Source organism: Neofelis nebulosa, chromosome 5 (assembly GCF_028018385.1).
Source record: "Neofelis nebulosa isolate mNeoNeb1 chromosome 5, mNeoNeb1.pri, whole genome shotgun sequence".
Taxonomy (NCBI): domain Eukaryota; kingdom Metazoa; phylum Chordata; class Mammalia; order Carnivora; family Felidae; genus Neofelis; species Neofelis nebulosa.
Genome location: NC_080786.1, coordinates 78,172,970 through 78,198,618, shown reverse-complemented (window position 1 = coordinate 78,198,618; position 25,649 = coordinate 78,172,970). Strand labels below are relative to the sequence as shown.

At 40.1% G+C, this 25,649-nt stretch overlaps 1 protein-coding gene across 1 annotated transcript; it reads right to left on the bottom strand.

Moving 5' to 3' along the window:
- Positions 1–2,624: 2,624 nt before the first annotated feature.
- Positions 2,625–25,596, bottom strand: DNAJB11 (DnaJ heat shock protein family (Hsp40) member B11). The gene is made up of 10 exons (XM_058730777.1): positions 25,315–25,596; positions 22,448–22,604; positions 17,622–17,719; positions 15,780–15,912; positions 12,163–12,305; positions 11,310–11,392; positions 10,345–10,402; positions 4,208–4,319; positions 3,803–3,962; positions 2,625–3,089 (listed from the first exon to the last, which is right to left on the bottom strand). The coding sequence occupies exons 1-10, from the start codon at positions 25,380–25,382 to the stop codon at positions 3,025–3,027; spliced, it is 1,077 nt and encodes a 358-aa protein (XP_058586760.1). The 5' UTR covers positions 25,383–25,596; the 3' UTR covers positions 2,625–3,024.
- Positions 25,597–25,649: the final 53 nt, after the last annotated feature.

Genomic DNA, 25,649 nt, shown 5'->3' with positions numbered 1-25,649 from the left:
GAGGTAGGGGAGGAGACTGAAGCTCAAAGAGGTTAAGCTATTTGTCTGGAGTCACAGAGCTGAGCTGTTAATTGGCAGGGAATCCAAAGTCTCACTGTGCAGTCCACACTTGGACTCACACCTGCAGACTTGGGGTGAAGCACGATCGCACTTGAGCAAACTGCTTAGAACACTGCAGATTCACAGACTGCTTTCTGGGCAACTGTGGGGGCATATCAGTCAAAGTGTCTTCTTTCTGGACCTGAGTCTCAGTCATTAATTTAACTCTTTCCAGAACAAGAGTTAAATAAAAGATATCTGTGCACTCTAGGAATTGGCCAGAGTTTGGCCGGATAGTCTGATATTCCATGATCACTCTGGATTCAGATGCTGCACCAAAATCCCAGGGATGACATGCCCCTGGCTAATAGCCCATGGCTACTGTTAAGCCAGTTCCTCCTGAAAGTGAGCCACAGTGATAAGGTCTCTGCTTGAAACTTCAGACCCTAAAGTTTGTGCTTCAAAGGCCACCAGAGAAATGAAAAACTCAGTGTGGTATTTTGTGACAGTTTGGGTTTGCATCCCCTTTGATCAAGTTCTCTGCATGCTGGAGCTGACTGCTTGGGTTCAAATGCTGGCCCCACCACTTTTAAGCTGTGAGATGTAACTCGGCTTCCTCACCTGGACACTGAAGGTCACAGTCTCTCTTTCATATTAATGAGCTCATCTGTATAAAGTACTTGAACAGAACCTGGCCCATAGCAAGCGCTCGATAAATATTTTTTGCTAAGAAGACAGTTTTCAGTGTTCTTCACTTGAAAACCCTGTAATACATAGAATCTTCTGGTTTCAAGGCAGCACACATATGATTGCTACAATCTCCCAAGCCTAAGAACCCTCCCTGCAACGTTCCTGGATAGACGCTTATCTACTTGGTAGGGAACCAGCTGTCTCAGGGACATTTTGGGACATTAACGTCTGGGAAAAATTTATACCATAGTGCTAAAAGCTCGGGCTTTGGAGCCTGGTTTTAAGATCTCCCCACATCTCTACCTCCACCATTCTGCTCCAACGGTTTGTAACAAGAAAATCTGTGAAACTTTGATACAAATCATTCCACATTACAGGGTGCTTCAGACAAAGTGAACTAAAGCTCAGAGTCAAATGATAAAAGAATATTCTTTTTTAGCTTCTCAATTCATGGCTGTCTGGCCCATGGATTAACAGGTGTGACAAGGCCCCATTAACATTATTTGTAGCAAGAACACAATCTCTATGGGGTCTTTCTAGCCAAGACTACTAACTCTAGCTCTTACCATGTGACCGACTCTTGCAAAAATCTTAGAAAGAGGAGGATGAGCCAGTGCAGATAACGATCAGGAGTTCTCTTGGGCTAAGAAGTGTAAGGGAGCAGTGCCTGAGTGGCTCAGTTGGTTGAGTCCGACTCTTGATTTCAGCTCAGGTCACCATCCCACAGTTCTTGAGTTTGAGCCCTGCGTCGAGCTCTGCACTGACAATGCGGAGCCTGCTTGAGATTCTCTCTCCCCATCTCTCTCTGCCCCTCCTCTGCTTGCGCTGTCTCAAAATAACATTTTTTAAAAAAACTAATAACAAAATAATAAAATATAAATAAAAGTTATTTTTAAAAATGTAAAATGTTGATGTTTATTCCTAAAAAATGCTCAACTAGGACAACCCAGTACATAATGAACATCAAATGTACCAAAAGTCCACTAAACTTTATATGTATTTATGTGGTTTCATTTGAATTCTAAGATCTCCAGCATTTCAAATAAGCCTCTTAACTTTGTCCTTTTCCTTCACAAGTGAACATGCAGTTGTGCTCAGGTCCAAATAGTACCTGTCAAAGTGTGCTGCTGCTTCTCACCTTGTTAGCTGTACTGAGCTGATGAAGTTTTCATTTTTTCCCCTTTTCCACTCATTTTTGTAAATCGGGGGCAAAATGCAACGAAAAAGCAAATAGTATCACTGGCTGCTGAAGAGACAAAGGAGGGAGTGCTTCTGGAACGACACGGATGGCTGGAAGGCAGCTCCGCACACACAACAGAAATTGTCCCACTCTATGGAACTGTGCAGTCCACAAGTATATGAAAAGTAGTGTGACGGGGCTGCAGAAAAGTGAAGGAGATTCAAAAACCAAGTCTACTCAAGTCATGTGCCACTGAATCAGACGCCACCTGGGGAGGCAAAAGTAATCTACAGGTCACACGCATTTTTTAGGGCCAATGGTAATCCTGATTCCTAACACAAACCAAAGGCTTTTTAATCATGAGGTCAACAGAGATTATGTATGTGAAAAGTACTTTTAAACAGTAAGGTATCCATATCAGATTATTCCCGAATGAAATGAGAGGAAATGTATTTTCTCAGGGACAATTGTACCCCAGTCTCTACTCAGTTTCTTCAAGCTCCTTTCTAGAAGATACTATGTGCGTTTAATTGGGTATGGGGACTGGATCATTACCACCCTTTTTGCAGGTTTGTGGGTCCATCTTGGCTGATGGGAGCTCAAGCCGACTAGCCCGCAGGAGCCCAGGGGGACACAGGGTAGATCAAGGGAAAGCGACCAGATGGGATGGAAGGACAACAGTGTAGCTAAACCAACAAGAAACAGGAGTCAAGAAAAAAATAGCAACAAAATGTATTTAAAAACAGACTTCTCCAGTTGGCATTTTGAATGAAACAGCTAACAATGAACTCCAACCCTTCATATTGTGTTTCTTTTGCTCCTGGAGTCCTCTTGCAGCTTTAATTCTTGAAACTCAGCCAGCAGCACCAGACATTAATCCCCAAAGGGAGAGGTATTATTAAACCTTTTGCTGGTCATTCTTTTCTGAATACAAATGGACAAATTCTTAAACCCTCTTGCTCATTTCATGACAATCATCAGGAGAAAAAAATTAAGCCAAACTTGCATATTGAAAATAAGAACAAAAACATATACACACACACACACAAACACCCCTGTTGATAATAAATATCGCTGATTCACTTATGTTAAACAAAGTCCAATTTTATTCACTCTTAATATCCTTGCAGTCCATTGTATACCTTCTGCACTGATCCTTGTTTCAGTAGCTGTTTGATACCTGAAGAAAGAAGGAACAAATGATTCCATCAACAAAAATGTCACTTCTGTAGAGTTCGAAGAACATGTTTCACGCAGAGGCTCACAAAAGGCCACATGACAACAACGGATCTGAATTGTTCAAGTTCATTGCATGTGGATACCCTTCACCCCCCACACGCACATGTAGGTCCAAGACAGCCCCTCATGACTTTCTGGTGCTCAAGCACACATACCACACATAATCCCACAAAACCCTACCAAATGAGAAGTGAGAAGAGGCCATCAAAATGGAAAGAAAGCTCTTCAGTTGTCTTCCATTCCCTCCTCTTTGTCTTCTTTTCAGTTTTGACCTCTTCCACCGTTCTCTTTCCTCTTATTATTTAGGACACACCAACTGGGCCCTTACCTCATCAGCCATCGCAGACACCATCCTAAGGCCCCTAGCCCTTCTAATGTACACCTCACCCTTCCCTCTACAGTTTGGTCCAGACACCCCAAGTTTTAAAGCCCAGCACACCCAGCCTTTTTTTTTTTTAACCCAGTGACAGAAGAATTTTGAATATGTCTTTTACAGAAAGTCAAGTCCAATTCCTAGTTCTATCTGCAGTAGGGTTAGTGGTTGATGTGTGATGTCACTGGAGGGTTTTGTTTTTATTGCCCCTTTTTAACCGCTGTTCTCATACTCATATACCACATATACGCACGTACTCTCTCTCTCATTAGACTGCTCACCTTCTCGTGCTTCCTCTGTTAACTGTTCTTTTGGAAAATCTACATCGAAAGTGATTATCAAAGAGCCCTTAATATTGTTGTTGTCAAAGTTGGGGAGCCCTTCTCCTTTCTTCCATAGCTTGGCTCCTGGTCTGGTGATCTTATCCCGGGAAATATGTACCTAGAAAGCAAAAGGGAATGGGCTGGAGTAGGATGGGTACTTCTGAAGTACGACACACGGCTTCTAGTGAGCACTGGTGCCCAGAGTTCACGTCACAGCTCAGTAGAGCAGCAAGGAGAAAGGGACAGGGAACCGTCATCAGGGCATTGAAAGCCAAAGAAATAGGTTTTCCAAATAAAAAGAAAAACCAAACACATAATCTCAAAACCATCCACATGGAAGAAGCAGGAAACTGGTCTGTTTACCTTGTGGCCATCCAAGTGAGTAATATCCATATCAAAGCCCACCAGAGACTCGACTAGTGAGATTGTCACGTTTGTATATAAATCATCTCCTCTCCTTTCAAATATTGGGTGCCTAAAAACAGAACAAGGCAAAAATAAAAAACTTCCATCTTTGGAAAACATTCAAAGGGTTTTTAGAAAAATCTTGGGAAAGGATGAATACCACTCTTTGAAACAACAGGCATTTACTAGACATTCCTTTGTGGATAGTATTAACTGAAAAATATAAGGTTATGTAAAATTTATTATATCCTATGTTTAAGGAGCTTAGAAACATCAGAAGGCAAAGCACATAAGTAAAACTACAAGTAATTAGACTACAGAAAATTCGCTTTGATATACAAGTGCTCTGGATTACAAGTATGTTTCCAGAACAAGGTTTTACTGTATTTGCAAATGACTTATCTGATGAAGATCTATCAGATCAAAACCTATCAGACTCAACACTCAAGACATAAACAACCCAGTGAATTAAATGGGCAGAAGACATGAACAGACACTTTTCCAAAGGAGACATCCAGATGGCTAACAGACACATGAAAAGATGCTCAATATCACTCATCATCAGGAAAATACAAATCAAAACAACGATGAGATACCACCTCACACCTGTCAGAATGGCTAAAATTAACAATACAAGAAACAACAGGTGTTGGTGAAGATGCGGAGAAACTCTTCCATTGTTGGTGGGAATAAAAACTGGTGCAGCTGCTCTGGAAAACAGTATGGAGGCTCCTCAAGAAACTAAAAATAAGCCTGGCTAGAGGTTTATCAATTTTGTTTATTTTTGCAAAAAACCAACTCCTGGTTTCATTGATCTGCTCTACAGATTTTTTTAGATTCTATATTGTTTATTTCTGCTCTGATCTTTATTATTTCTCTTCTTCTGCTGGGTTTGGGGTGTCTTGCTGTTCTGCTTCTAGTTCCTTTAGGTGTGCTGTTAGGTTTTGTATTTGGGATTTTTCTTGTTTCTTGAGATAGGCCTGGATTGCAATGTATTTTCCTCTCAGGACTGCCTTTGCTGCATCCCAAAGCGTTTGGATTGTTGTATTTTCATTTTCATTTGTTTCCATATATTTTTTAATTTCTTCTCTAATTGCCTGGTTGACCCATTCATTCTTTAGTAGGGTGTTCTTTAACCTCCATGCTTTTGGAGGTTTTCCAGATTTTTTCCTGTGGTTGATTTCAAGTTTTATAGCATTGTGGTCTGAAAGTGTGCATGGTATGATCTCAATTCTTTTATACTTAGGAAGAGCTGTTTTGTGACCTAGTATGTGATCTATCTTGGAAAATGTTCCATGTGTACTCGAGAAGAAAGTATATTCTGTTGCTTTGGGATGCAGAGTTCTAAATATATCTGTCAAGTCCATCTGCTCCAATGTATCATTCAGGGCCCTTATTTCTTTATTGATTCTGTGTCTAGATGATCTATCCACTGCTGTAAATGGAGTATTAAAATCCCCTGCAATTACCACATTCATGAATGAAAATGGAATTATTGCAACCAATCCCTCAGAAATACAAGCAATTATCAGGGAATACTATAAAAAATTATATGCCAACAAACTGGACAACCTGGAAGAAATGGAAAAATTCCTAAGCACCCACACACTTCCAAAACTCAAACAGGAAGAAATAGAAAACTTGAACAGACCCATAACCAGCAAATAAATTAAATCAGTTATCAAAAATCTCCCAACAAACAAGAGTCCAGGACCAGACAGCTTTCCTGGGAAATTCTACCAGACATTTAAAGCAGAGATAATACCTATCCTTCTCAAGCTGTTCCAAAACATAGAAAGGGAAGGAAAACTTCCAGACTCATTCTATGAAGCCAGCATTACTTTGATTCCCAAACCAGACAGAAACCCAGCAAAAAAAAACCAAACAAACAAACAAAAACCAAAAAAAACAGAACTACAGGCCAATATCCCTGATGAATATGGATGTAAAAATTCTCAATAAGATACTAGCAAATCAAATTCAACAGCATATGAGAAGAATTATTCACTATGATCAAGTGGAATTCATTCCTGGGCTGTAGGGCTGGTTCAACATTCGCAAATCAATCAATGTGATACATCACATTAATAAAAGAAAAGAACCATATGATCCTGTCAATCGATGCAGAAAAAGCATTTGATAAAATTCAGCATCTTTCTTAATAAAAACCCTCAAGAAAGTTGGGATAGAAGGAACATACTCAAACATCATAAAAGCCATTTATGAAAAGCCCACAGCTAATATCATCCTCAATGGGGAAATACTGAGATATTTCCCCCTGAGATCAGGAACACGACAGGGATGTCCACGCTCACCGCTGTTGTTTAACATAGTGTTGGAAGTTCTAGCATCAGCAATCAGACAACAAAAGGAAATCAAAGGCATCAAAACTGGCAAAGATGAAGTCAAGCTTTCACTCTTTGCAGATGACATGATATTATACATGGAAAACCTGATAGACTCCACCAAAAGTCTGCTAGAACTGATACATGAATTCAGCAAAGTCGTGGGATACAAAATCAATGTACAGAAATCAGTTGCATTCTTATACGCTAATAATGAAGCAATAGAAAGACAAATGAAGAAACTGATCCTATTCACAATTGCACCAAGAATCATAAAATACCTAGGAATAAACCTAACCAAAGATGTAAAAGATCTATAGGCTGAAAACTATAGAAAGCTTATGAAGGAAATTGAAGAAGATATAAAGAAATGGAAAAACATTCCGTGCTCATGGATTGGAAGAATAAATATTGTTAAAATGTCAATACTACCCAAAGCTATCTACACAGTCAATGCAATCCCAATCAAAATTGCACCAGCATTCTTCTCGAAGCTAGAACAAGCAATCCTAAAATTTGTATGGAACCACAAAAGACCCCGAATAGCTAAAGTAAAATTGAAAAAGACGACCAAAGCAGGAGGCATCACAATCCCAGACTTTAGCCTCTACTACAAAGCTGTAATCATCAAGACAGCATGGTATTGGCACAAAAACAGACACATAGACCAATGGAATAGAATAGAGACTCCAGAATTGGACCCACAAAAAGGATGGCCAACTAATCTTTGACAAAGCAGGAAAGAATATCCAATGGAAAAAAGACAGTCTCTTTAACAAATGGTGCTGGGAGAACTGGACAGCAACATGCAGAAGAATGAAACTAGACCACTTTCTTACACCATTCACAAAAATAAACTCAAAATGGATAAAGGACCTGAATGTGAGACAGGAAACCATCAAAACTCTAGAGGAGAAAGCAGGAAAAAACCTCTTTGACCTCAGCCGCAGCAATTTCTTACTTGATACATCTCCAAAGGCAAGGGAATTAAAAGCAAAAATGAACTATTGGGACCTCATGAAGATAAAAAGCTTCTGCACTGCAAAGGAAATAATCGACAAAACTAAAAGGCAACCAATGGGATGGGAAAAGATATTTGCAAATGACATATCAGACAAAGGGCTAGTATCCAGAATCTATAAAGAACTCACCAAATTCCACACCCAAAAAACAAATAATCCAGTGAAGAAATGGGCAGAAAACATGAACAGACACTTCTCTAAAGAAGACATCCAGGGGTGCCTGGGTGGCTCAGTCGGTTAAGCGTCCGACTTAGGCTCAGGTCATGATCTTGTCCGTGAGTTTGAGCCCCGCGTTGGGCTCTGTGCTGACAGCTCAGAGCCCGGAGCCTGTTTCAGATTCTGTGTCTCCCTCTCTCTCTGACCCTCCCCCATTAAAGCTCTGTCTCTCTCTGTCTCAAAAATAAATAAACGTTAAAAAAGAAGACATCCAGATGGCCAACAGGCACATGAAAAGATGCTCAACGTCACTCCTCATCAGGGAAATGCAAATCAAAACCACACTCAGATACCACCTCACACCAGTCAGAGTGGCTAAAATGAACAAATCAGGAGATGATGCTGGAGAGGATGCGGAGAAATGGGAACCCTCTTGCACTGTTGGTGGGAATGCAAACTGGTGCAGCCGCTCTGGAAAACAGTGTGGAGGTTCCTCAAAAAATTAAAAATAGATCTACCCTATGACCCAGCAATAGCATTGTTTTCACTCTTATGTGGATCCTGAGAAACCACGGGGGAGGGAAAGAAGAAAAAAAAAAAAAGTTAGAGAGGGAGGAAGCCAAACCATAAGAAACTCTTAAAAACTGAGAACAAACTGAGGGTTGATGGGGGGGTGGGAGGAAGGGGAGGTGGGTGATGGTTATTGAGGAGGGCACCTGTTAGAATGAGCACTGGGTGTTGTATGGAAACCAATTTGACCACAAATTTCATATTAAAAAAAACAAACTAAAAATAGAACTACCCTAAGATTCAGCAATTGCACGATTAGGTATTTAACCAAAGGATACAAAAACACAGATTCGAAGGGGTACATGCTCCCAATGTTTAAAGCAGCACTATCAACAATAGCCAAACTATGGAGAGAGCCCAAATGTCCATCAAGTGATGAATAAAGAGGGTGTGTGTGTGTGTGTGTGTGTGTGTGTGTGTGTATGTGTGTCTGTGTATTTTTGTTTGTTTTGTTTAAAATAATTTTTTATTGCCCACGATATTATTTTTTTTGTGTCTTTTTTTAAAATTTATTTTCTTTTTTAATAACTATAAATTCAAGCTTAGGGAAGCTTGCCTTTGTCTTGAAAAAACAACAACAACAACAACAAAGCTGTTATATCATTTGCTAACCTGATCTCATTTTAAGAGAGAGATGGTAATTATATTGTAACAGTAAAATTTATACCATGAATGATGCAGATCTAAGTCTGGTGGCATTAAAAGGAGATAGTGTTGTTGACAAAATTATAATCTGCTGGTGGCATTTGTGGAAAAGAAGAACTTGAAATTTTTAAATAACAGTAAACTCCGTTAGAAAATTCTAAAGTGTCTCACAGACCAAAAAGGGAATGAAGTTAGTAAAATGCCTCAACAGAGTTTGAATAAAACCCTGGATATGAGAGTTATTAGAACTTGGGTATGTAAAAATAGGGTGGTAGGTTGGGGTCATGCTTACAATGGTCTCAAGTTCAAATAAACTACTGTGACAATATACCACTTCACAGGTCACACACTTTCCCACAGGTTTTTCTTTCCTTTAGTAGGTCCTGGCAGCAGGTGTGCTCAGTTGCCTTCCAATACACACACACACACACACACACACACACACAATCAAATATTGCTCAGCCACCAAAAAGAATGAAATCTTGCCATTTGCAATGATGTGGATGGAGCCAGAATGTAGTATGCTAAGTGAAGTAAGTTAATCAGAGAAAGACAAATACCATATGACTTCACTCATGTGTGGAATTTAAGAAACAAAACAGATGAACATACGGGAAGGAGGGAAAAAGGAGAAGACAGGGAAACAAACCACAAGAGATTCTTAATGATAGAGAACAAACTGGGGGTCGATGGAGGGAGCTGGGTGGGAGATGGGCTACATGGGTGATGGGCATTTAGGGGGGCACTTGCTGGGATGAGCACTGGGTGTTGTATATAAGTGATTAATCACTGTATTCTATTCCTGAAACCAATATTGCACTGTATGTTAACTAAAATTTAAATTAAAAAAAAAATAAAGATATTAATCCTTCATCAAAAAACAAAAACAAAGTGGTAACAAGAGAGAAATAATAAACAAGAAAGCCTGAGTCCCAGGCAAAATTCTTGTATAAGCGGCACTTCATGCTGAAGAAAAACTGCATATCATGTAATAGAAGGTTCTTTCTACATAGAGTCCTCCAATCTTGTATGGTGCCATGCTTCCTCAGTCGAAATCTCAGGTCTCCTTGAATACCACTTGTATTTGCCTCTCTTTTACAACTCCTTACTTGTTTTATCAGTTCTTTCCTCCCAACATCTTTTGGATTTGTAGGTCGTGAGTAAATATATAATGGCTCAATCCTAGGCCCCAACCCCTAATGTTTAGTATTGTTGTAGAGTTACAAATGATCATTAAGGCATTTAAGTGCATGAAACAGAGGAAAAAGTCTAGCCATGTCCTGGTGGCTATCCAGATTCTCTAACTCATCTGAAAAGCGGGGGCTAAAGAGAGGGACTCCAAAATCAGATCACGTACTTGACAACTTTGATTCGGAACCGCAGGTCTCCTGGCTCTCCATCCACATGAGGCTCACCTAATCAGAAGAGATGATGGCATGTTGTAAGTCACACAAGTTGAACACTGCAGATCTATCCGCAGTTGAGAGAATTTTTTAAATCCATTACCTTGGGTGTTGCCTACCAAATCTACCCATGAAAGCAGTATCTCTAACTGGTTATATCAAGTTTCGGATTATTAGTAAAGATCACCTGTGTCTCAGGCACAGCAATAAACAACTTGAACTGTTTCCCAAACAAAGAAAGATTCATTGATTTCTTGAACCTGAAGTCTTAAAGCTTTTTTTTTTTTTTTTTTTTTTTTGGAGTTTTAAATTTAACCTCAAGGGGAGGTCTGAGAGTATCTTATCAATGCCAAGTAGAGCTATACATCTTTCATTGCTGAGTTAAAATTAATCCATTAAGGTCTGGACACTCTATTTCTTTATTTATTAAACAGATTTTTTTAAGTTTATTTATTTATATGGGGAGAGAGAGCACAAGCAGGGGAGGCAGAGAGAGGGAGAGAGAGAATCCCAAGCAGGTTCCAAGCTGTCAGTGCAAAGCCCGATGTGGGGGGCTCAGTCTCACAAACTGTTAAGATCACGATCTGAGTTGAAATCAAGAGTTGGGACGCTCAACCAACTGAGCCACCCAGCACCCCTGGACACCTTAAATTTTGATATAACTTAGGCTACTAGATAAAAAGTTACTAAGTGGTAACTTTTGGCCATTATATTCAAAAGATACACTGTAATGCTATGGCTTAACGTGGACAACCACGAAGGTCCTGAAAGGTTTAAACCGGACAAAAGACTGTGGGACATGATACGTGCATTTACTATGTGGCCATTAGGATAGGGTGTGAGGTGGGGGTGGGAGGCATTCACAAGCACCCAGGGAATAGAAAGTGAGGACAGTAAAACATCAATATCAACATCTCACCTTCCCCAATAAAGGGATACTCCATGCCATCTCTCACCCCAGGTTCTATTTCTACCTCCAGCGTTCGTTCTTCATTCACTAGTCTGAGACAAAGAGAATTTAGAAAGAAAAAAAATGAAAATACAAACCAAACCCCAGATACACATAATTAATTTTTTTTCTGTTCTATCAGAGTCGTTTCTTGGAAGACTGTTCTGTACCTCTAGTTGACAAAGTCATCTGAGATCCATTTACATCTTCTATTTGCCAAAAGCTAGGGCAAAGCTACTCTACCTTATATAATCTTGTAACTTGCCTCCGAAGAAACCTGCAGTAGACTGATTACTTTGAACCATGTGATCAATAACAGAGTAAACTACTCACACTTACATAAAGGGCACCTGGAACCACATGGTCATGTTTACCAGGAATCAGCAGCAAAGTTTGTCCTATCGGATATTTTTCCTGATCCCAGGATCCCAGGATATATATATATATCATACTGTTTAATTAAATAGTTGTGTTCCTAACATAATCAGCAAAGAGTCTTTCTCTAATCTGACATGTTAGCTAGACATATAGGACTGCTCTAATATTCCGAGTGGGAAAAATGAAACATTAACATTTGAGGAGGATATTCAGAAATAAAGGGTACTGCTTATTAGTTCAGAAACACAGAAGGCAATATTTAGAAGAAATACTTTTGGAAAATATAAAAATGTACATGTCTTTGTTCCATCCTCTGGTAGAACTTGAGAGCGTGTGAAAGAAGGGTATGGAAAGATAGGGGAAAATCTAGATCTAGACCATTAGCATTAGACAAATGACATGATTCGAGTGTCTCTTGGTAGAACAAAGAAAGCGCTCCACTTACTTGACATTAGGGCATTCATCACAGACCACCTCTTGGGTCATTTGGAAGCGCCCAGGGCCCAGCTGGGTAGTCCGCATCTCCTGCCGGCAGTTGCATTTTCGTTTGCCAGGAGCCTGCCTTGCCACAGGTTTGTTTCTAACTACCTAGAAATACATAAACAACGTCAGCTTCTCTCTCTGTAAAAAAGCCTCTGGTTTCCTCAACTGATCAGGGCTGCACACACGCCCAGGCCAGAACTTCCTCTTCTCTGGCAAGCTACCCCTCAGGGAGACCCGAGGCGACAGAAGTCTCTGTGGACTTACAAATCAGACCCCCCACAGGAATGAAGCAAACGGATGCTTAAGTGATTCAAATTCTGAAGCTGGAGAAGAAAGAGGGGAGTCAGAAGAGGGCCAGAAAATAACGTGTATGATATGGGCATTTCCGAGCCACAAGAAAACACCGCTGAGTTAAAGCAGTTCACAGAATTGCTATCCTTGAAGAAATCTGAGCCGTGCAAAGCAAAACCACAGCCTGAAGAACAACCACAGCCCTCAAAAGCTGATATTAGCTGCCACCATACCATTACCTACGATAAACCCAATGAAAACACTTCCTTGTTTCAGGCAACTCAATCCAGGGCTGTTTCCCACTGTTATCTCAATTCAGACACTGAATATGTAAGGGACACAATAATCATCTCTTTGTAGTTGCTTGCAATCAAACACGCCAATCGCTCAAGGTATGTGGGAAGCAGTACACGTGAAGAAACGTATTCCTGTGTTTGCCTGTTTAGTTAGCCAAACGTCGAATCACAAGGCATGTGCTCAGGCAGCAGGATGACACAAATGTTTGGGAGAAAAATCCCTTAAAGCCTACAAATATATGAAAGCCCAGGTCAGCAGAATAAATGACAACAGTAACAGTAATTAGAGCAGATACTTTATAGCACATACTACAAGGCAAGCGATGCTTTTACACGTATGAACTCAACCAGTCCTCACAACCAGCTCATGAGGCAGGTAGTGTTACTGTCCCCGTTGTACAGGGGAGGGAATGAAAGCACAGAAAGGTTCAGGAACACAACCAAAGTCACATAACTAATACATGGCAAAGCTAGTGTTCGAAACCAGGCAGTCTAGCTCCAGAGTCCATGCTTTTAATTACTATGTTCTCTCTCAAGGTAATTTTTCCCGGAAAAAGAATTTTCCACAGAGTCGTTTAAATAGCAAGGCCACCAGCATAGATTTTTGTTTCGGGACACACTAACTGCAAAGAGTGATGTACACAGTATATATCGGTGATGTCTGCAGACAACAGGTCTGCAGGGAACATGGGGGTTAATCAGGCTCACCTCTTTTCTCCCAACCCAACAATCCATCTTGCTTTTGAAGGAGAGACGGCCCAAATACTTTCACTGCCCTTTCTCTCACCCTTCAGACTGAACAACAGTATGACGAGACAGCTGCATCCTCTGTAATTGTCCAGTCCTCTTTTTTCAACTCTTCAGAGCAGAAGCCACAACTAAAGAAAATGCTTCTTGTCGAGCTGGTACATATACGTGGGCTACCAGCTAGCTCCTCCCAAATCCTGGAAACACTGTAAGACGTCAATTCCAGGAAACAATAATCATAACACACAATTTGTGAGAAAGCTTCAGAGACAGAAGGCTGTACTGAACCGGTATGTGTGCAGCGTGGTGGCTGCATCTTGGGGCAGCGGTGGCTAGAGGGGGCACTGAGAAGGTGTCAGGGAAAAGCAGTTGACTTTTCTGCTGTTGCCTTGCTCCTGAACGGCCCTGGGACAAGTTTGGGTGACCCCCTCTTCTCCAAAACAGACAGACCCCAGACAGCAAACAAGACCAAAAAAAGCCCTCTCAGAAAACAAATAAAACACAGTTAGAACCACTAGGCAAGGGCTCGCCCCAAGATGCCCTACCAGGGCAAGAAAGTTGCTGATCCCCATGGTGGAGGGAGTATGAGCTCAAAGGTCAAAAAACCATCTAGACACCTGAGGGGTCTGACTACATGCCTTCCACCTCCCACCCCCCAGAAAAGACAACAAACCGGATAAAACATATATTTTAAGCAAATGTATTAGAGAAGACAGACCAAGAATTTAAAATAAGCATGGTAATATTTAAGGAGATAAGGGAAGGCATCAGCGAAGTGAAATAGAATAAGAAATAATGTAAGAATCCAGGAGAGATATTATGTATAAAAATATGAGTTGAAATAAAAACACAGCAATGGGATACTATTAGGATGGATATAGCTAAAGACTGAAGTAATGAGCTGGAAGGCCCAAATAAGGCACTCTTCTAGAAGAAAGCAGGGGAGGCTAAAGAAGCAGAATTAAATATATATAGATATTTATTATATATGTACATATTATATATATATACACTTATATATTTATATTTATAAGAAAATTAGAAGACAGAGGCAGAAATGCCAACAAAGAGGATTATATATCCAAAAACACGGAGATAAATTTTCCAAGACTAAAAAAAGATAACCTCAAATTAAAAGATCCCGAAGTTTTAGTAGAAAATATTATGTGAATCGTTTTCTGATTTTAGGGCAGAGAAGAATTTCTTACACAAGACACAAAAACTCACCATAAAAGACTGATAAATTTGGCCACACTAAAATCAATTACCTCTGTTCATTTAAACAAATCTTCGATATAATGAACACACCAGTTACAAACTGATAGGCTATATTTTTATCACATATGGCCAACAAAGACCAAACATATGAAAGTGTTTATCCTAATTAGCTGAGAACATGCAAATCAAGAGCGTAATGAGGTAGCATTTTTACCCATTTGACAGGCAAATATTGAGAAGCCTAACAATTCACGGTTTTAGAGAGGTGGCGATCTACAGGATCTCTTATAATTGGCTGGCGGAAGTGCTGGTACTAATCAACTGAGAAAACAATACGGAATTATCTTGTACAAATGAACGTTGGTTCATATTACCCAGCAATTCCATGCTCACATATATGCACCCAAGAGAAATTCTTGCTCACATGTACCTGGATGTGTGTATAAGAATGTTCACAAAAGCACTATTGGGCAGTGGAAAAAAAAAACACTGGAAATAACCTACATGCCTACTGATACAATGTGGTCACAATAAAATTCTACTCAGCAGAATTACATGTTACAGCAACAACAGGCAGCAATCTTGATGACACTATAGTGAAAAAAGCCAGTCCCAAAGACTGTAAAAATAGCATCCTACCATACACGAAGTCAAAAGCAATAAAAACACAACAATATCTTACTCAGGTATTCATGTACATGTAATACAACAAACAAACAGGAGTGCCAAGGGAACAATAAAGACAGAACACAGGACCGGAGCTCCCTCTGAAGGGGAGGCAGGGGGATGGAACAGGGAAGTACGTGCAGGTAGACAGACATGGTCTTGCTGTATTTAGTCCTTGGGCTGGGTGAGGAGCTCATGAAACAATGGGATTATGAACCTGGGATTACGATGAACTCAATTCTGTGCATCTGGTCACTCTCCCCACCCCTGAAAGACAGAGCAGGTACCCAGAGATTTCCTGCTTTTAGTCAAAAGAACAATTCTGGGAATTAATATGAATAGCTGTGTTGTTTGAACTTACTTCCACAAAATTTCCCGCATATACTTCTTCCAAAGTAACTTCCAAATCTACAATAATATCACTTCCTCTTGGAATATTTCTGTCTTGCTGACGAGGGGTTCCTCCAAACATGAAACCAAAATCTCCAAAGAAGCTGTGGATAAGTGTAAAAATCATCACGAAAAGAAATCAGAGTTCATGTCTTGCAATTATTTCATTTTCTTCGCATTGATACAATATTGTGTCCTACCAACATAATATTGTATAAAAACTGACATTTTTAATACACTGGAGTCATACATCACACACAATTTTTTGTCATACATCATACACAACTATATTGCCATATCCCACAGAAAAATTTTACTTTTTAATACATATTGTCCACACATATGGTGCAGTGCATAGTGCATCCATGAATTCAAAGTTGGGCATAATCAATGACCTACTAATCTGTTTTAATATCAAGGAATATCAAGATATAATGGACTTATCGAGAAAGGGCATAGTACATATAAACTCATGTAATACTGACTCAAATGGTCATTTTGAACACTTGTAATGTTCACTTTGTGTAATTTTTAGAAACTAGCTTTAATTAAAGAAGCTACTGTTCTGTACAAAACTCTTGGGTACATAATTAAATAAACTAAAAAAGCATCAGACTTAGTACAATTCTGGACCTTAAGAAAAAGGACGTTCTGATCTCTACAAGATCAAAATCAGTTCTTATAAGTAACAAAAGCATCACTTTGAATTAATACAATGACCTTCAAATGTGCAGGTGTTCTAATCTTAATGTTAATTTTTGATGTTAAGAAGCCTCAGATGTTGGCACAGTGATGCCAGCTAGATAACTACTTCCCACCCACCAACCAATCTTGGTGAATAGATTCCCTGAAACTTCAACAAAAACAGAGAGGGAGGATTGGGGGGGGGGGGCGGTGGTACAGATGGCGTTTTCTCTCTTTCTGGCATCCCTAGGTATCACTTCTAATTGTCAAGGGAACGGGACACTTCCCTAGTAGGCTAAAACAACCAAATCAATCCTGGGGAAGAGAAGGATTTCCTAACCACATTACCCACACATCTTCACAAGTCCTGAAAAATCTACTGTCACCCCCAAATACTAGATGGGGGAGACTATTGTGTGCAACAGTGATTCTTACCTTCTTTGGGAAAGGGTTCACAAAACCCTTTAAGAATCTAAAGAAAGCAATAAACCCTCTCCCCATAGAAAAGCATCCTCAAACATCTTTTTGTTTATACCTTGATTTGAAACCCCAGATTAAGATCTTATATGGCATCATCAGGGCACACGAAAATTCAAATGCTCAACAAAGAAGGGTTCAAAGAGTGGGAGGGAAAGGTGTTTATTATCCCAGCCACTCAGCACTCCTGGAAAGCCACGTGTGACAGGAGACAAAAAGCCTCTACTCTAATTCCTTCCACCAATGCCGATTATTGTAGGTGTCTCTCCTGTTGATAGGATGAAAAAGAGGCAGTTCTGGGTATGGGAATAGAAATCTCTCGCTCTCTCTCTGCTCATAAGAAATAATCTCATTCATTAATGGTTTGCAGATTCTAAGACAGCGAGGGGACAACATACAGTGCCCCCAACATTGTCAAGGGTGACTTGACTGATTCAGTTGACTGGACAGGAACCTGTATTTTCTAGAGCTTTATGAAAACAGAAGAGTATATTCCCACAGGGAGGAGGATGATTGACCTTGTGGTCAAGAATCAGTTGAGCTGTACTCTTCATCAAAAGCTTCTGAAGCAGGCAACAGGGATACATCTTTAACAATGACCGAATGATCCATTCTCAGACACTAATACTTTGCAGATGGGCAAATTACTTACTGTGAAAAAATGTCTCCATGGGAGCTCTGATGCCCATCTTTTAATCCCTCTTCACCATAAGTATCATATTGTTTCCTTTTCTCACTGTCTGACAGAACCTGGGGGGCAAAAGCCAGTGGAGGAAAAGATCAGGGGTTGGCAAGATGTGATGAAGGTACATTCATGTTTTTTTTAAATTCTGATACTGGGTCTAAGATTTTTGTGGAATGCAGTTTCCACTATGTATTAAGGCATGTTTATATTTTCTTTGGCAGACGAAATTCTTTGATGCACTGTTCATTTGGGAACTTCTACATTGCTCAACTCATGTCTTTAATTTATCAAAATTCGCCCAGTCACATAAAAACCATATCTGAGATAAGCAATGTGGCTATGAAGGTGAGGGCAGCAACAGGAAAGAGGGGAGATGAATTCCTCAGGGTTACTTCCCATTCAGTGTGATTCTTGTGCTCGTGCAGTTAACCTGTATGAGGCAGTAGCTCTCTGAACCATAAATTAGGATGGAACTATGACAGATTGCCATTAGTGACAGAAGCAGTAAATCAGGACAGCATGAAAATCTGCTCAGTCCTACCTACATGTCCATATCATATACACCCCTCCATGTTATACACATTAGGAGACTGACAAGTCAAGGGAATCAAATGGCCCTTCAGAAGGGTCTATCCTGCTCTATTTTCACATTCCCTTTTCTATTTTGGGCGGTATCTGGAAATCCATTTGTGGAAGAATGCTGTCTGACATGTGTATGTTTAAGTTTGTAATCTTCTGAGTTTGAATTACAGAAAGTAAAAAACAAAACAAAACACTGCTCTATGAAGACTGCTCAAGGTCAATTTCACAGCTTGAAAAGACTGGACCCATTTGAAGAATATAAAAACTAAATAAGCTTCCATACTCTTTAAAATTTGCTTTCAGGGGCGCCTGGGTGGCGCAGCCGGTTAAGCGTCCGACTTCAGCCAGGTCACGATCTCGCGGTCTGTGAGTTCGAGCCTCGCATCAGGCTCTGGGCTGATGGCTCGGAGCCTGGAGCCTGTTTCTGATTCTGTGTCTCCCTCTCTCTCTGCCCCTCCCCCGTTCATGCTCTGTCTCTCTCTGTCCCAAAAATAAATTAAAAACGTTGAAAAAAAAATTTTTTTAAATAAATAAATAAAATTTGCTTTCAACATGCTCCCCACCCCCCCACAAAAAAAGAGAGAGAGACAGATAGAAAAAGCTTCCCATCTATTTAGAGAAATCTGAAGTATTTGCACACATATAATTTTGACAGTTAAATAACTTTATACCTTCTTGGTCATTTTAAAACTTCTGTTTAGACAGCAGATTGAAGGGTTATTTCAAACCCATACTTGCACTGGCTCAGGAAAAGAGGTTGGAAGTAGATGGGGCTTGCTGACTCCGCAAAAGAAAGGGAAGACCTGACTAGCATATATAAACAGGACACACTTCTGGCTCAGGGCTGAATGATGTGTAAGGAGCCACTAAAATATTTTATCTTTCTAAATTTACCTTAAATGTTAAAAGAAATTGCGTATATAAGAGAGAACATTCTTTTTTCTTTTTTTAATGTTTACTTATTTTTTTAATTTTTTTTTTTTTTTTAACATTTATTTATTTTTGAGACAGAGAGAGACAGAACATGAACGGGGGAGGGTCAGAGAGAGGGAGACACAGAATCTGAAACAGGCTCCAGGCTCTGAGCTGTCAGCACAGAGCCCGACGTGGGGCTCGAACTCACAGACCTGTGAGATCATGACCTGAGCCGAAGTTGGCCGCTTAACCGACTGAGCCACCCAGGTGCCCCTTAATGTTTATTTTTGAGAGAGAGAGAGAGAGAGAGAGAGAGAGAGAGAGAACGTGAGAGAAAGAGAGAGAGAGAGAGAGAGCGTGAGCACGGGAAGGGCAGAGAGAGAGAGAGACACACAGAATCTGAAGCAGGCTCCAGGCTCTGAGCTGTCAGCACACAGCCTGATGTGGGGCTCAAACTCATGAACTGTGAGATCATGACCTGAGCCGACTGAGCTACCCAGGTACCCCAAGTGAAAGCATTCTTAAAAGGAAAGACAAAAGGGTTAGTCCAAAAGTGACCAGAGTACTTGACTAAAAGCATTATGATAGACCACATGGAAAGGAATATTTGGTAAATATCCTCAAAAGGAAAAAAAAAAAAAAGCTACTTCAGGGAAGTAGAAATGGGGCAGAATTCACTTAAAAACAACAACAACAACATAAAACCTCAAAACTCTTATCATCATGTGATCTGCAGTTTCAATATTTTTACTTTCAAGTCTACTGTGGTCTGGTCTTGCAAAGAAATGAATCCCACACATGGGTCTAAAAGAAACACCATTTCAAAACCCCCAAACAAAAACTATTTTAAAGTCAGTCTCTTTACAGACAGCAGAGGCCTCTGTAATAACCCTCCCAAAAAACTACCCTTAAAGTTATCTATTATAATTCACTTCTTCCTCAGTTGTCTTCTAAGGAATGCAATTTTATTCCATGGTCTTAGAAGCTATTTTAATTTCAAAAGAAAGAAAGGTTCTTAGTTGACTGGCCAACCAACCTAGAGTCTCAACTAATTAAAATGCCAACAGTAACCCCAGTTCCATAGAGAAGACAAATTTCTATTCACAAAAGACTCTTCAACTTAACTGGGATTTTGATTCGTGAACACTAATGTATCTACTGACCAAAGGCAATCAAATGAATGATATAAAGAAAAAAGAAAATTAGACCTAGTGACTAGAAAGGTTCTTAGAGTTAAATAATCTTCAATCTCACGAATGATTTATGTACAGCCTGCCTAGGTCATAGCTAAAGAATATGGTAGACTTGAAAGAACATGGTAAAGTCTTAGCAGCAGCTTCCCTAAAAAATATTTTGGACTATTGGGTTCCTAGCAAACAATGGGAATATTTATGGGAAATACAGTGCAAAATATGGAATCCATATGATCAGCAAGAAACAAAATGTTCTGCCTAATTTAAGAGGGTCCACCAACGCTCTCAAGTTTATTTGTGGGTTCCAGGTTAGGAATTTTGGTCCTATAGGATCCCTGAAGGTATCAACAGGAAAAGGGGGACTCCATTAGGCCTAGGTTTCCCCTAGGTATAAGTCACTGTTTCAGGTCAGTGGATTCTTTAATTTAGGCCTTGGGATCTCTTCCTTTTGGGTTTTTCTGACTACTAAAGTATTTTTCGGATTTGTTTCCAGCCTTCTCACTATCCAGGGATTTAACTTGCATTCAAAAGTTTTAGTTCCATAACTTTCAGAGTTTATTTTTTTCTGTGTCCTTCTAGAAAATAGCAATGGTGACTAGCATGACGACACTGGAATGTATAACTGAAATCTGCCAAGACAGCAGAATTTCAATGTTCTCACCATAAAAAGAGACAAGTAAGTGAGGTGCCAGACGTGTTAGTTACATGGGCAGAATCCTTTCACAATATATACATATATCAAATCATCATGACATACACTTTAAACATCTTACAGTTTTGTCAACTATACCTCATTAAACCTGGAACCCCTCCCTACCCTGATCTCTTAATCTATTTCTAGAGGAAAGGTGAATTGCAGCACATGAAAAACAGCTAACTCCTGGGGCACCTAGGTGGCTCAGTCAGTTAAGCCTCCGACTTCAGCTCAGGTCATGATCTCACAGTCCGTGAGTTCGAGCCCCAGAGAGTGTCAGGCTCTGTGCTGACAGCTCAGAACCTGGAGCCTGCTTTGGATTCTGTGTCTCCCTCTCTCTCTGCCCCTCCCCTGCTCATGCTCTGTCTCTGTCTCAAAAATAAAAACATTAAAAAAAAAAAAAAAAAAAAAGAAAAAGAAAAACAGCTAATTCCTAATTTAAATAGACAAAAGATTATCAGAACTTATTTATAAGATTTTTTCACCATAGTGTTGAAAGAATCTGTGTATAAATTTTTCAAATAGTATATAATTTATTAAGCATTCAACAAATATTCCTCAGTGTTATTAAAAATGAAAAAAAGAAAATGGAAATAAGAATATGCCCAGCTCTATATTTTATGGTGACCTAGTGTAGATTAAACGAGATGATATTGAAAGTGTCTTCCTCTCCAGATTAGTTTGCAAATTGCAAACTGTAGCTGTGTTTTGTTTGATCGGCACAAAAAAGAAATTTTTAAATCGAATTAGTTACAAAAATGTTCCAGTCAAAAGAATTACATACAAATCTGGATTAGCACTTCTCCTGAAAAATTAAATGACTTCTCATTTAATTTAAAATAAAAACACCATGTTTTTTTTTTTAAATGGCAACACCATGTTTCCATTTGTACATGGCAAAAACTGGCTGGGGTTGAAAAACAGCGTCCCTTGAAAGGGGGCAAGAGGGCTTTAGTTTGTCACAGTCCTCATCGTTCCCTTAATAGGGAATCCCAATACGGAGGCAGAGTAGCCACGGTCATGTTTTATCTTCTAACCGCCCTGCACGCTGTGTGTCTGGTCCATGTGGGCATGTGGATTTGCAATCTTCATTCAGACTTTGATTCTATTTCTGGCTCTAGCTCTCAAACTGATCGACTGAGGATCAGTCTACTCATGAATCTATCAATCATTCTTTCATCTTTTTCAACATTACCCTCCTTAATAAAACAAATACTGTTGGGAAAAAGTCAGAAAATGGCAGGATGCTAACGCTAATGTACAATATAACAGCAAACACTGACTTTACTTTTACCCATTGTCTATTTTGAAAAAGAAGTGACCTGAAAGAAAGGAGTGCTACTCTGTGTTACACTGTCTTTTCTGTAACTGTAGGTTTCATTCCTATTTCATCCTTTTTACTGACTCACCTCATAAGCAGCACCTAGATCCTGGAATTTCTCCTGAGCTCGAGGATCATCGGGGTTCCGGTCAGGGTGAAGCTGTAGGGCCAGTTTCCTGTAGGCCTTTTTAATGTCTTTTATAGATGCACTGCGAGGCACCCCCAAGATCTTATAGAAATCTCGCCTGGGGAGTAGGGAGAGGGAAAGCGTACTTCATTAAAGAAGTATACATTACATTTTTAAAAGTGAAATTTTTTCCTTTACATTAGGTCTGTGAATGAGCGAAGAGGTAGGAAAATGAAGATATACACGTGATACACAAAAAAAGAATGACTACAAAGAGAAACCTCGGAATTTGTAACGAGTTCTTACACATTGAAGCAATCACAATGACAGCCTATGTACTTTTTGAACTTTGCTGAAATTATTCAAAACATCTGTGGTATACTTCTCTTAAAACTATCTTCAGGCAAGAAAACTATTATTTATGGTCATATGTGTTACTTTCAACCAATAACCGTATAATCAAATTAACTCTCCTTTTTCATTCCCTCTATTAGTGACTTTAAATGACTTCTGGCTGTTTCCAAAGGTCAAGTGACAACCTCAAAGGGCGATTTTCTTTACAAGATTACATCGCATAAATGTTCTAGTAGAAGCTTTGTTTGAAATGTTAAACATGAAGTGACTGAAATTAAGTTCAGAGGCTAACATGGAGGTTAAGCCAAAATCCAGTAAAAGCCCTGAAGAAAGAATAACATCTATTTGGATGTATGAGTTGTGTGTTTTTTTGCTAAAAGCGGAAGTATCAATCTTGCAGTCATTGTTAGTAGTTATACTAGTTTGTCATGGTCAAGTCTTAATTATAGACAGCTGCTGAAGCCCACATACAGGAGCCTGTAAGTCTCAGCAGCTACAAATATACACATGGCATGATATGTATGTGGGAGATAAGGGCTGATCACTGACCACCTTGCACGGGACTATGCTTGAACCAAATTAATTACAAAAGGAATCTTTGCAAGAAGGGCCAATGGATATAACAGAGTATAATAAACTTTCAGGGCAGGGACTGTAGCCCATAGAAGATATATATATATATATATATATAGATATATAGATATATATATATATATCTATATATATATATATATACACATACACACACACACACACACTGAATGAAATGAATAAACGTGCTCACAAACACCTACTCCTTTTGGCAGAGTCACTTGAGCCACTGAAAGTTATTCTGAAAATGCATTTCTCAACAAAGGGGATGGGAAAGTTGTTCACAATGGACACGCTAATGTAGCAGCGATGGTGATTTTAAAATGTAGTGGGGATAAAATGCATTGGGGTGCCAGGTGATATAAGCCACCACACTGAGAAAATTATTCCATAAGCTCTTAGTCCCACTTTAGGAAAGTCATTTAATCATTTCATGTAGAAGTTTGTAAAATGGTCACTCCCAAGGGATTCCATGAAAGTTAGATGCGTTAGCCTCCTCCCAAAAATCTGCAAACATCTGACATCTCTTGAGACAAGGACTAAATCAAAAGGTTCATTAAAATTAATAACAAAAGAGCTGTTTAAAGAATGAGTCTCACTTAGAATAATACAAAAATAATGTAATGTAATAACAATATAATAGTATAAATATAATAATAATATAAAATGGCTAAGTAACAGCTCAGAAAAAATCAGGGAAAAGATGACTGGCATAGTTTAGCATCAATATTACAGTTCCCAAAAGACTTCTTTATAAAAGGCTGATGTTTAAAGCTAAAGAATTAACAGTAGTCATATTGACATTTGTTTAAATATCTTAGGGTATGTGTTGCTTTAATTAAGTACTAACAAAAACTTACTAAGAAAAACAAGCATTACCTAGAAGAATTTTTAAGAAATTTGAAATGTTTCACAAGATAAAGAAGACAACAAAGTTTAAGCAGACGTGCACGGGGGAAAAAACTTTTAAGAAATAACAAGCACTTTCAATTTTAAAGCTTTGTTAAGTAGCACCTCCTCCATTTAGAGAAACTTATGAATTGTTAGAAGCTAAGACTTTACTATTTCCCCACATTCTAAAATATGAGCCTGGCAGATCATATCCCGTGGTCACCAGGCTTGTAAGATCATGGATCTAAACGGATGGAAGGATCCTTAAGAGTTCAGGTGGTCCTATTCCCTTCCTACAGGAGGAACCTTATTACCCTCAGGTTACAGATAAGAATTTAGGTGGTTCCTTCAGAGTCACATAATTCGTAAGTGAGGTGGGTGGTCTTGAATCCCAGCTCACTACCCGTTGGTGAAATGCTCTTCCCGCTCATAAGATTATTCAGCTTCTCAAGAATGTACCATGGAGAGAGACAGTGAGGCATGATGACAGCTTAGGTTCAATTATCTCAAGAAGCTGGGAAGTTCAAGAACTCTCCAAAGCGTCTGCCTTGCTCCTTCAATCCAATTTCCTCTAGTCCCAGCATGGCTTTCCTACGTGTTCTCACGTCTTCACTCAGACTCGCAAAATAACCCACCCACTTTAATGTCAGCCCCTCCAATGGCTCGATGCAGGCTCAACATTGTATGGTCCCCTTTTCCATCCAGCTCAGCAGTACCCCCACCCTCCACAGTGTGTCTGGCACTGCATCCAAATCCCACTCCTCTGGGCAACTCTAGCTCTAAGGGCCTCTGGACCTAAGCTCCTCTCACTCGAGCCACCCACTGCTCTCCTCTCCAGCCCGCTGGCCTGGCCCACACCAGCCATTCTTCTGCCCCCACCGCCTCACCTCAGCAACGCCCCTCTCCACTCCCTCAGTCTGGCAATGCTCCCTCTACCCCAGCCAAGACTGACCGACTCACGGGCCCCGTGCCCGCGGGTGCCTGTTCCTCACCCGGCGATCACGGCCCCGAGGAGGTACAGCAGCAACAGGCAGAAGGTGCCCAGGTTCTGCGGGGCCATGGTTTCTCTGTGCCGGCCTCTGTGCCGGTCCCTAGCCCACGCGTTCCTTACAGACTCCGCCGCCGCCGAGTCGGCTCACCAGCCCACCCGGCGCTGAGAGGCCGCCTCACACCGGGGTCTCCTCCTCGGTCCGGAGCTACAGCTAGCTCGCCCCCTCCCCTGCCAGTCCACTTCCCGGGAGTCCCGAGTCCCCGGGAGAGAAGCCCCTAGGAGGCGAGAGCCAATCGCTGCTCGGGACATCACACGCGGCCGGCGCCTCGCAGCCAA